This window comes from Passer montanus, unplaced genomic scaffold (assembly GCF_014805655.1).
Source record: "Passer montanus isolate IOZ18808 unplaced genomic scaffold, ASM1480565v1 scaffold82, whole genome shotgun sequence".
In the NCBI taxonomy this organism is placed as follows: Eukaryota; Metazoa; Chordata; class Aves; order Passeriformes; family Passeridae; genus Passer; species Passer montanus.
The window spans coordinates 1,988,165-2,001,423 of NW_024373479.1; the positions used below are offsets into that span (position 1 = coordinate 1,988,165).

Sequence of the window (13,259 nt, forward strand, 5' to 3'; positions counted from 1 at the left end):
TTCTGTTTTATTGATAAACCTCTAACAGCAGCATTCTCCATAACAAAATAAGACTGTTTCTAAGGTGTGGACAGCTGTGTGTGTGCAGGGGTAGTTTCAGCCCAGAATTCTGCAGAAGCTGGGTTTAATGCTGATTTTTTTTTTCCAGTCATATATCATGTAGACATTAGTATTCCTAACGCAGCATATAATTAGCAAGAGGCAATATATTGTATGATCATGCACGTTAGCACTTAAGTAAAATAAAAAATGTTTCATTGTCAAATACAGGAAAAGCTAAGAATAAACCCATACCAGTTTTCCAGTTGAATATCTAAACATATTTTCCTTGTATCTTTCATCTTTTTATCAGTTTTGCACCACAGATATCTCTTTCAATCACATACCCAGCAAGTGAAACAATGCTCACACCATCCCAGTGGCCCCTCACCAGTCAATGCCAACCATTCAGTAACTAGATTCAAGGTACAATTTTCAGTGCAAATCTTTGATCTTTAGAAAAGTGAAAAGGACATATAAATTTGTTTCTTATAACTTTCACAGTAGGAAAAGTTCTTCCTTTGTAGATTTACTTACCATAAAAATAATTCATCAATAAATGCAAGCTCTAGAAGCCTTGCCTTTGCACCAACAGAAGTTAAGGACGTGGCATTTTTATTAATTTGTCTTCATTGTTATTTTTTAAAGTAAACAGTTTATAGATAAATTTTGTGCTTGTCCAGAGTGGTTGTGGATGTGGAAGCGCTCAAGGCCAGGTTGGATGGGGCTCTGAGGAACCTAGTCTAGTGGGAGATTTCACATGGCAGGGGGTTGGAGTGAGGTGGTCTTTAGGGTCCCTTCCAACCCAAACCATTCAGTGGCTCTGTGATCTCAGGCTGGGAAAGGGAGCTGAGATCTCCACTGCTCCTGGTGCTCCCTCAGCCACGGGGCTGAATCGCTCCAAACACCAACCAGCTCTCTGTGCTGAGGAGATGGCAGCAGAGAAAGGAGAAATGTGAGATGTTCTACCAAACACCAGGGGGGTGCAGTAGGAGACTCACAACACTGTCCTGTGGAAACAAACCCAGGAGGGACATTTCTCCACCCACAAAGCTCCTGAGGGGAGCGACTCTCACCTCACAAGGAGGAAACAGGACAAGGACACACCTCAGTGTCTACAGCGTCCAGCTGTGCCCACAACAGAGACAACACAGCCCTGCCAGAGATGGTATATTGTTCCAATAGAGAAAGAAGTCAATACACACTAAAAATAACTTATTACATACTGTGTATTTAAATCAACAGTCAAATATACATTGAGATGTGCTTCATGCAAATGCCCCGCGGCACTCTGCCATAAAAACCATTTTTTATATACACACACACACATATAAATGTCACGCAGTATTTAAATGCTAAGTCTACCAAATGATTACTTCATTTACTCTTCTTGACAAACAAAACTCTCTGCTGGGAAAAGTCAATGAAGTTACAGCTGAGAATAAAGCCCAGCAAGACACAAACCACAGCAATGCCAGCAGAGGAATACAGGAGAGATGTGATACCAGTTTAATTGGAAAACTTGTGCTTGAGGTGCCACAAAGTGACAAGGGATTGGAGGACAGGTTTTATCCTGAGCACCATGAACATAAAATATTGCTACCAGGCACTGACCTGCCTTGGACCAGACCTCTGTAGATATTAATGAGAGGATGGGAGATGCAGTGATAGAGACAGCATGAAGGAAAAACACCTGGAAAGTGCTAACAAGACATAACAGGGATGAGGAAAGCTGGCAAAATTATATGATGTTTTTTTCTCCTAGTTGCTAATGAAGAGAGAAATTTGCAGTGTTACTCTAAGAGAAATGAAGGGAGAGGGAAGTATTTGGCATGGTGAAGTGCCTTCCCTGAAGGTCACAGCTAATTAATGGTTGTGGGGCTCAGGAAGAATCCTGCTTTTGTGTGAATCCTGAATCCTTGTTCCTCGCCCATGGCCAATATCAGCTTTTTGTCTCTTTTTTCTCAGTAAGATCAGCCCACACTGGGAATGACTCTACAGGGGACAAACGCCTCCAGAGTGTTTGGTGTCTATTTGATGTCCCCCACCACAGCCAGAGGAAATACAAAAGCAAGGAGGAAACATCCTTAGCTCCACACACCTGCAGCTGCCAAAGCAGCTGTGATTTCTGTTACAGGGAAAAAAAAAAAATTACTTTCCAATTTCCTTGAGAGATGAGCAAGTAACGGGTCTGAAAGGAGTTTCACAGCTCCCATCTGGCTTTTGTGTTTCTTCCTCAACTATTTCCAACCCCAGCTGCCTAATACTGACTGGGGGCAAGCCAGTGACCATACAGGTTTTGGGTGTGTGAGATTACAGACTCTCACAGCCTACCTGCATCACTTCCTGCAGTTTCCTTCTGCTCCACCAGTGATACCTCAGAGGATTCAGGGGTTAATGCTCCTCTGATAGGCAATACCCTAATCCTGTGCAGGTTCCCAAATTAAGACCAAAAAAAGTCTCATCACTGGAATTTTGTCTGCCTTCTGCAAGAATTAGGTTTTCCCTGCTCTAGGTGTAAAGACCTGACTAGCGACAGAGCTTTGCTAAGGTTGTTCAGCTTTGCAGAGATCTCAAAATTCATCCACCCAGGACAAACTCAGGAGCAGAGAAGAGGGGGGAAAATCTCACCTTCAGCCTTCTGTTTTGGGGAAGCAGCACAGGAAAGCCCAGCCCAGAGCTCTTCTTTTATCCCTTTATTTGTATAGAGGGTTTGTGTGGAGAAGAGGGGGATTGTAATGCCAAAAGAGATGAATGGCATCTACCAGGTTTTTTATTGAGGCTACAACATTGACCTATATCTGCTTTACAAAGGTGAAAAAACATGGATAGCTGTGTGGGTTGAGCAGGAGCATCTTCCTGCTGCCAGCTGGCAAACAGCTTGGGGATTACAGCATGAGGATTAATAGCCTTTGTCATTTGTAAGTGCAGATGCTAACCTTACTCATATGACAGACTGATCTTCTTTGGATTCTGTGCCTGTTTGCTGTTCCAGAAAGATGACCTTGGGCTGCTGTGAGAGACAAAATATTTACACATTCATTTCTTAGGGCCCACAGCGTAGGCTGCAGGAAGACACAAGCTCACTGTGCACTGAATAAAAAAGCTGTGTGCCTTCAGCAGAGCTGGAGCTCAAGAGTCCTGCAGAGAAACTGGGTTTCAGCTCAGGCTTGATGCCACTGCAGCCTGGCTGTGCTGCTTTCTGGAGTCAGGAGTGAGCAAATTCCCAGCTCCACAGCAGCACAAGCACACCAAGAGCCTTCCCCTCCTGCCTCTCTCCCCCACCACCACCCTCCCACCACTGCCTGGGGTTTTCATTTCTTGCATGACAGCTTGTTAAATCCTCAGCACATCCCAAATAAACACCCAGGCCAGCTCTGTGGAATTATCTTGGATGCCTCTCCAAGCTTTGGGATCTGTCATCTTCTGGCTGCTTGTATCACAGAAGCAGATGAGCTCAGAGCCAACGCTGCTTCCTGGGATAGGAGAATGTATTTGTTGGGGTATCACATGCTGGAGGGAAAAACCTGCCTCATTCAAAGTGTGAGCTTCTCTACAAACCCTGGCTGCTTTGTTTCTTCCCCTCAAACCATAGCTGCAAACATCACACTTAGCACATTTTAAATGGAAAGAGGATGTTCCTGCATACTAATTCCTGCAGGCTCCGTTGTCCTTTTGCAGAGCACAATGCCCATGAGGAAAGGAAGAAAGCAAATACAAACCAGGATCTTTCTTCTGTCATTAACTTGGTCCACACTGAGGGTGTCACTCTGTAAATATTTAAGTGTCACAGCCCAACCAACAAACTTCAAACTCCACAAGTGGACAAGAGAGCAGGGAGGCAAGGTCTTGATCAGGAGCATCACAACTTTGGGATGACCCCTCTGGGAGGGGATAATATGATGGAGAAGGCCAATTCTTTGCTCAGCCTTTCAGTCCACCTTTCATGCTGAAGGGCAGAAGGCAGGAGAGATGAGAGGGAGGCAGAGAGATGAAGTGCTGTGATCACACAGATTAAAAATGATGATAAATATGGGAGTGGAAAGCAAGCACTGCAGGCACGCCAGCTCCAAGGTCACTGCCAGCTCCAGCTGAAGGGGAAAATGAAATGCCACCAGAGGAAAAGCCTGCTCCTCTGCCAAGCTGCCACCTTCAGCTTTATGCTGGGGAAATGATCAATAGCAGCTGGCAGCCTTTGGATCTGTGCATCCAGGAACTTCAAACGCCATCCATGACTGAAGATCAGTCAGCTTTGTAAAGCACCAAATAACTCCTCGGGATCTGCAGCCGCTAAAAATACACCCAAGCATTGTCCACCTACCCGGGAGCTGCACAGCCCACTCTGCCCCTGGAGGGAAAGGCAGACGAGGCAGAGCAACAGCAACCAGCAGGCCACAGCAGGGTCCAGCTAATTAAAGACACTGGCAAAAAGGAAGCCCAGACAAATCAAAGGATGTGGAAGATGATCCAGATAAAGCCTCTGCAAATGGGCACTTCAGTGAGCCATTGCTGCAGCTCAGTGGGCTAAAAAAGGAACTGGTTTCTGTGGGCATCAGCTGAAGATCACCGTTATTATGGGGAGTATAAACACGGTGAGATCACTCTGTTCTGTTGTCAATAAACATGAAAAAAGGAAAAATAAAATAGCAGCAGAGAGCTTGGCAGGACGGGGCCATGGTGGCTGGGGAGAGAACAAGGAAAGAACAGCTGCAATCAGCTGAACAATGCTGTTCAAGATACAGAGATGTATCCAGGGCACTTGCCCATAATACTCTGGGCCAATGCAGTTAATCCCTTTCCAAATTTTCAGGCCTTTTTTTTTTTTTTTAAAGACAATTCAAATAAACTATAAAGAGATTACAAACAGGGGTGTCAAAAGGGAACAAATTATCTTCGAAAACATCAATAATCTAGACCTGTAAGTTCCCAAGCATCCCAGAACCAGGTTATCCATTCCTACTCTGCTGCCTGAAATCCCCATGGCATTCCCACAGCAGTTCTCCCCACCTGGAGCCCCACAGGAGCAGAGAGCATCAGCATCCACATGGAGAAGGCCAGGGGAGCACAGGGCCTACCAGCCATCCATGAGTCAAGTGAGAATCAGTTTTCCCAAGGAATGGAAAACCTCCTGGAAATTCAGCCTTGTCAGCCACTTCCAAAGGAAACAAGGGGTTAAAGCAGTGACTAAAAGGGCAGTGGTGTTTACATAAGAAAGACCATGAGCACAAGCCCAGTCTGTATCAATATTAGCAATGACTAATTCAATCTGTCAATGGGAAGAATTTACAAGAGCTTTGGAATATGCCAGGGCTGCTGCAAAGCCTCCATTTCACAGACAGTCAATAATGGAAGGAAAAATAAACCACAAAAGCAATAAAAATCCCAAAATATAGCTAGCAAACACGAGTACCCCCAGCACCTGGTTCATCCCAAGATTCCTCAATTTCTCCATTGCTTTAGTAGGAACATAAAGAGCCCCACAAAAGCAATTCTCTCTTGGACACACCAAGAGTTTTGGCAGTAGCTCTAAAAACCCAAAGGTCCCACTGCCACAGCCCTTGCCCCCTCCCTCCAATATTTTCTGATAAAGGGTAAAATAAAAGGGTAACATGTGGCAGCAAGGACACAGCAACCTGCTTCCCCTGGACAGCAAAGTTTTGACACATGCTTAGGTATTGACTTACTCTAAGTAAGCCATTTTCACTTGTTTTTCTCTGACTCCAAAAACTCTACAATTAAATTATATATTAAAATTCAATTCCCTTAATGCCATATCTTCAGAAAAGATCTTAATGTGAAAACAGCATGGAAGTCCAAACCCAGTGTACTTCATTGTTTTTTTTTAAATTATCTTTTTCATTAGGTTTTTTTTTTAATCATGCTGTTATAAATCTGGGTTATCTCCAGTTCACTGCTGAAATGTATTATGAACTTACACTTTTTCCTTAGCTAATCATGAAGCAAGGCAAGGCTTTGCAGGTTCAAGAAGTTCTGAAGAAAATCTCAGTAAGTTTATTACACCCACACATTCCAGGTAATAAAATTAATTATAAACACTTGCATATACATTTTATGCAGTTCAGGACAAAAGATGGAGTGATTGGAAAACAACTAGAATCAACAAATGCACCTTTTGAATTGGGCTGTTTCCTCTACTTTTTTTTTTTTTCTTTTCTTTTTTTTTCCCAGCAGAAAAGCGTATGATAAATGAAATTCTATTGTTCTGGTCACCACTCAGATGTTCACTTTTTCTCACATTGGTAATGCACCAGCTTTGGCAGTGCAGTCAAGAACTCATTTGCTGGGTGAGCTGCATTTGGGTTGTGCTCTGTTTTGTGTTTCAAAGCCCCAGTAGTGCAAAGCAGATGTGCCAGCTTATCTAGACAGTGGAGGAAAACCCTCCTGCATAGGATACCCACCAGTCTCCCTGGAAAAATGATGCTCAGACAGGTGATAAGAAGATACAGGAGCGTGGTCTGTAGAATAGCTTGTATCACCTGTAGCAGAAGTGCTTTTCTGCAGATTATTCTGTCTGCCTCCTGAGGCCAGACAGAGCCTCTGTGACACCAAGTGATAACTGTGAGTGTCACAGCAGTGCCCTCAGGGCCTGTCTAGCCTGGGTGTGACAAAAACCAGCACCAAGGACCAATTTTGGTCAAACAGCCAGTGCCAAAATTTGCATCAGTTAGATTTGCACAGCACCATTGAAGCAAAGGAAGTGGCTGTGGTGCAGGAGGAGGCAGAATTTGGTGCCAGGTCTCTGTAAATGGCAAAAACAAACCATGAAGTGACTCAGTAAAGACAAACCTCTTCAGCAAAATATTTCCTGTGTCTTGCTGTCATCAGCAGGAGTGGAGAAAAGACAGTCCTCCCCTAGAGAGTGTGGGGAATGGGAGATTGGGCAGCTGATAGCATTTGGAGATCTCAGCACCTCACTGCCTACATTCCACTGAGGAGGAACATCCTCCTTTGTGTCACACACAGCACTGCAACAACAACCACTTAGCCAAGCAGCAGACTGAGACACATCCTCCATCCATCATCTCCACGACTTCAGCTCACAGAGACAGGAAAAGAGATTAAAATGGAGAAGGACAGTGTAGTCTGAAAAGTAACCACGTGACAGCGTCATCACCTCATCCAGCAAGGCTGCTCCTTGCATTGCTCTCAGCTGGAGGCAGGAAGAACAATTCTTTTCTCCAGTGCTAGTTCAGCAGAGCCAGCAGCCCCTCTGGATCCTATTCCTGGCCTGCAAGAGAGCTCCTTCCCCAGGTTAGGTGACATGGTCTGGCATCCTCTACTGCTCAGCATGCCAGAACCAGTCCCCTTCCCTATCCCAAGGAGATATTACAGGAGTTTTGAAGAAGAGCCCTCAGCAAACCGAGTAGTGCTGTGCTGAATCACAGAAAAACCACAGGTCTGAAGCCCTCTCCTGTAATGCTCACAGAATGTTTTTCTGAATGAACCTCACTTCTAAAGATCACATGAACACATGGGCAAAAGGATGCAGAAAGGAGTGATTCAGGCACAAAGGTGGCTGTGCAGTTTGTTCTGGTCTTTTTTTGGTATTTGTGATGACAGAAGCCATAACTTCAAGTAAACATCTAAACATGCATTGTATAATGCAATATAAAACTGATGCTTGTTATCTCTTGTGCAAACCTATGTCAATGCAGGCTAACAGGTGCACAGGGTGCCTAATTAAAAATATCAGTAGTATTTAGTCCTTATATCAATTGTTAGTACAGGAGAACAGTAGGAATGTCTAGGCACTTAAAAGTTGACAGAGAATTCAAGAGTGCTTTCTCATGCTGACTGAAAAATATATCATCCAGTCTACAGTGGTATCAAATACTTATTTCTAGGACTTAGAAACATGATAATAAAAGAGAGAGGATGTGATCTGCATGCAGGTTAGCTTTTTTGTGAGCTATCTGCGTGGCAAGAATATTTGCAAACTTCATTAATATAAATAAGGGAGAAGGGGGAAGTGAGAGTTTACCCCAGAAGAAAACAGCATCACATCAGAATCAGTCTGTGGTGATTATGCCGACGGAAAAAATGAGGAAGACAATGTCCAAGGAAAGGATTTTCCAAGTATTCCCACTACTTCTCACTAGGGTTGATTATGTGGATGTAGAAAATGCAGGGCAAGCTGGTAAGGCAAGAACTAAACTTGCTTCCCAGGCCTTGCCACCTTTGATACCCACAGTGAGCGGGCAGGTTAAAGCTGTGTTCCCTGCCAGAGCTGGTTTCTGCTGGCAGAGAGCAAGGGGAGCCAGCCAGCCCTTGGTGCCAGGACCTGCAGGCTGCCCTGGTCCCCACTAGGACTCCAGCAGCGTGTGCCACCTGCAGACCTGTGTCCCCTGAGACTCCCTCATCTCCTGCCAGTGGCTCTGCTCCTCCTCCCCGCTGCTGCTCTGGCCCATGGAGATCCAGCCAACCATCTCCTTGCGCTTCATGCTGCGCCTGTTGTAGATGGAGATCAGCAGGGTGACGTCTGAGAGCTGGAAGAGGGCGACCTGGAAGATGAAAGTCTCCTTGTAGACAGGGTTGGGCTGTCCCCGGCGGATGGAGGTCTTGCAGCGAGACATCTCCTGGCCCACCGAGTTGCGCAGGCAGAGCTTTCCGTAGGTGTCTAAGACAAAAAAAAAAAAAGAGGAAATGACATGTTTGGGACAGGTGACAAGCTAAATGAAAGTCCCAGGCAGTCAAAAAACACAACCCAAAAACCATCCAAGCAGAGCAGTTTGCAGTGAACAGCAGATGAGGGCTGGATGGCGCTCATGGTAAAATCCATGGGATGAGAAGCAGAAGAGGAAAGCATCTCTGGGACTTTCTCATATTCAGCTGAGAAGGAAAGAAAACTGATGCATGTTTCAGCCCCACTCTGTTGTAGTATATATCACAGTTGAGACAGACATGGTACCCAGAGTATCCCCATACAATTTCAGAAGGCTTCAGGCATCTGCCCATACAGAGTAACATCATGTCACTTCAGAAGACTGCTTCTCTTGTTCTTTAGCCCAACCTTTTATACCCCTCATGTTCATGCCCCTGTGTGCCCTCTGTTCCCTTTGGTGGTTGGTCAGTGCCCCTGGGCACTCCATGGCTCATTGCTGTCAGTGCTGCTCACAGCTGTGCCCATGGGGATGAGGCTTGGCCATCCCACTCCCAGTCACCACAAACTGTGGGCCTACACCACTCTCTTGGAAAGAACAGGATATCAGGTATCCAGTCCTAGAAAACCTGTCTAAGCAAAACTGTGAGCATCTCCATGGATTCTCCACTTCAAATGGTGTCTCCACCTTTCCCTCCTCTCCCTTACAATTAAGCTTCATTGGGGCTGTCTACCCAGGCTTCCCTCAGCTGCCCTTGCCTTTCCACCACTCTCTATGATCTATTGTTTGAGATACCAAAAAAATAAGAGTCTTAAAAAGGAGGGAAAAAAACCCTGCATAAACAGTGAAATTATTTGGTCTCCATAATAGTTTCATATTTTTTGCAAATTCTCATATTACTTTTTTTGGTGGGTCAATTTTATTTACAATTTAAGTCCATACAAGTGGTGAAACATGTTTAGCAAATACAAGGAAGGGATGGTCCAATTTAGTGCTCCTACTCTTTAAATCCCTGCTGCCTCCTGTATTAATCAGTTCTCCTCTTTTGCATGGTTGATAACACTGTGGTGTCAGAGCTCGCAGGGCTCCACAGACCCAGCTCAGTGTAAGTTTTCACCTTGCTCTGCACATGACAGTGACAGATTGCTTGGCTAGACAAGTCCTCTGCTAACCTCTCCATAATCTGTGCCTGGGTTCCTGCAAGTGAGTATTATTTCAGAGTGTGCTGAAGATAGGAAATAAATAACAAGCCTCCATCTCTTGTCTGCAGCATTTCTGTCCTCTTCTGTTCCCGTTTGATGTGCTATTTTACGCACTTATCTACTGAGCAACACAAGGTGTGAAATTACACTTCAGGTGTGAAAACACTTCCACGTCTCCAAAGCAGGGCTTCCCGCTCCTCTCAAACTGTTCCACTGAAAAAGCTGTCAGGAGGCTGACAATCAAGGAGCAAATTGTGAGCCTGCACAGCTGTACAGCTATCAAGTTACTGCGGGGAAAGTTCAGCCCAGCCATTAGCTGGGGGTGCCAGCTTGGCTCCCAGCATAACGCTGGGGATGAAGAGGATCTTGCCAGCAAAGACCAACTTGTCACACAGAAAGGAAAAGCTTTGATTCAATTTCCTGATTGTGTCTGGTAAGGGGAAAAAAAAAAACTTTACTGAAAGGTAGACTGATTTCCACTGTAATATTCAGTGTTGAAGGACTGAAATCTGTAACAACTTCAGGCCCATCAGGAACACAAAGCCCAAGAGAGGACCCTCTGTTCCAGCTTGACTCAATGTGAAACCAGACACAACTCCTACAGTATTTGTAGGGATGTCACTGTACTTGGCACTGACAAACCACAATGTGCACTGAAACATTCCTCATGTGTAAGTCCTGGCTGCTGGTCTAGACTGCAGGCAACTCCCTGAAAATAAAGATAAGTTGGGGTTTTATGATTTTTTTTTAATGTGTTCATCTTTCCTTTTTTTTTTTTTTCCTGAAAATGGGATTTCAAAATTTTGGAAGTACTCCACAAGGTTGATTTTTGAATACAAACAAGCAAGTAATTAGTACAATTCTTTGTTTGAACTTCAAAATTTTTCTTTCTTTTCACAACCAACCCAGCATTACCTTCCTACACTATTTTAGGGAAAGGTGTCCCACACATGCCTGCATCTCTTTTTCTAAGAAGATAGGGAAAGCACTGAGGTCTAGATTTTACTTTTAGTATTCCTTGCTGTCATACTTCCTTCTGACTTTCACCAGTACTGGCAGCTCAGGTGAGATTCATCACACCTAACTGCAGGAGCATCCATCTGAACAGTGCCCAAAGGAGCCAACCAATTCATAATCCAAAAAGCAGATGCCATAATTCAGCACTGATCTAGCAGACAGTGATACCTGTACAGATGATTTAGGTGTTAACACTAAAGCAAGTGCCACAGCTAAAGCACCTCATGGATACTGTTTCAGCATGTCCCAGTTAATTTTGTAGGCAATGAATGGATGAGTGTCTTACACTCATAAACTCCAGGATGTCACATCCCTGACTGAGGCCTCAGCTTCTGCGAGGGATAACACAGCTGGCTTTGAGGAAAATGAGCAGCACACCACCAATGAGTTGAAGTCAGAAAAGTTGACTTTTTCTTTAATATATGTCAGATTTCTACATAATTCTGCACCAAGACCCCATCTGTGCAGTACCAAGGTGGGTGGGGATTCTGCATGTATCATCTGGATCAGGCTGGAAGGAAACTGTGCTCAGGGCAGAGCTAATACCAGGAGCCCTATTCACCCCCAAGAAAGCACAGGCACAAAACCAGTGCAAGTCACAACTAAATCAGGCTGCTAATTCTCCTCAAGTTTATTCCACTGGGTGTATTTTACCAGCCAAACGAATCAAGCTTGCCTGAACAGAAATAAAAGAGTAGGTGTGGATCGTATATTTAGCATCTGAAATTTGCTTTGCAGAGTTGGTACATACGAGGCTGAGCTGTTATTCTGCTTCACTAAATAAATTTTAAGATTGTAGTTTTCCCTTCCTACATTGTGCTCTTTGCAGCATCTTTTTGGGTATCTCCTCAGAAAACACAGCTTTTCTTGTGATCCAGTCTTGTCCTCTGGGATGGAAAGCTCTCCCCTCCTGTTGACTTTGCCAAAGAAAATCCATCCCCAGTTACACAGTGATATTAGTGGAGCTACAGCAAGGATGAACTTGACGATTTACTGAGGAATGTATGTGTAAGAGCATCTATTCATTATGAAGGCAAACATTTTCCACCTAATTACATGCTCAGGTTCAGTAATGGCCTCATTACCGTGTGTCTCAGCACTCTGTGCTCTTCACAGTGTTTACTTCTGTGCCACCTCCATCAAGCACAAAAGGAAAAGAGATTAGGGCTGACATTCTTTAAAATGCCTAAGTGCTCACCTTCTGTTTAGGCACCCGTCTCACTGACATGAGGAAGAGTGAGACCTCTAAATATCTGGGAGTGTCTGAGCCTGCAGCTTGTCCACGGTTGCACAGAAGTCTGTGAAGATTCAAGAACAACGTCTAATTTTGCCACGACCAATTTTAGCACCCCATCTACCAGGCTCTCCTTTCCATACAGGTTTTGGAAGAGAAGTTCTTGCTGCATTCAGAGCATTTTTACTCTGAACTTATCTTGCCTCTCTCGTATGAGTGGACTGAACAATGTCCATGTATACATAAAATATCAACATCTCAGCATTTAATACCAGACTGAAAAGCACTAAATCAAGGAATGCTGTAATAAGCCAGACACATTTTGGGCTAGTGCTGCATCCTCTTACTCTAAAGGGCTGGACAAACCTCTCCTCGTGCAGACTGCTCTGTCTCCATCAACCATCAAACACCTCTGGAGAGCTCATCTGCAAAGGCAATCAGTTTTTCCAGGATTCTTCTAATGACCCATTTCTGTCATGATTCTTCTGAGGGAACTAACTGATAATGACAACTCAGGGGAATAATCAACTGTAATTTATGCATTCCTGTTTTTGGAGCAGGGACCATAGCGAGCGTTCTGCTTTCACTTACACTGAGCACCACCATTATTAGTAAAGCTGACCCGTGAGCAAGAGCACTGCAAATACAAAAGCATCCAACCCCCTGCTTGAATTTATATTTAGAAAGGAAGTAAACAACCAAAGACTCCTGACCCCTCACGTCTGAGGACTGCAGGGTACCGCACAGCGCCGTGCGGACTTTCCCACCCGCGCTCCAGGCGAGCTAGCTCATTTCCAAAAGCAGGATAACCATGTCAGCATGCTGCAATCCAGACTAATAACAGCCACAGCAGAAGAAAGCCTTGGGCCTGGAGCTTAATTTCCCCCAGCTGGCAAGCCCACGCTCCCAGCCTACATAATAAACGTGGCAAAGCAGCCCCAGAGCTCGACTCTGTGCTGCTCTGTACAGGCAGCTCGACGTGAGGGCTCAGTTTGAGGCCCAGAAGACCATTAGGGCTGGCTTTGCCTCCCCTTTCAACCAGCAGTGGGGCAGAACACTGAACATTCATGCTCTGAGCCGGGCTCACTGCAGCTGGATCAGTAAAATAGGAGGGAGGAGGATTAGACCCAAGCTTCTGATCCCAAC

General features: G+C 44.8%; 1 protein-coding gene across 10 annotated transcripts in view; it reads right to left on the reverse strand.

Moving 5' to 3' along the window:
* Positions 1-1,250: 1,250 nt before the first annotated feature.
* Positions 1,251-13,259, reverse strand: part of SYT16 (synaptotagmin 16) — a 103,618-nt gene continuing 91,609 nt past the window's right edge. For all 10 annotated transcript variants that reach the window (XM_039733049.1, XM_039733051.1, XM_039733048.1 and 7 more), the window contains one exon: positions 1,251-8,677. In XM_039733049.1, the coding sequence (XP_039588983.1) occupies positions 8,364-8,677 (314 nt within the window). In that variant the 3' untranslated portion in view covers positions 1,251-8,363. The remainder of the gene's footprint in view (positions 8,678-13,259) is intronic.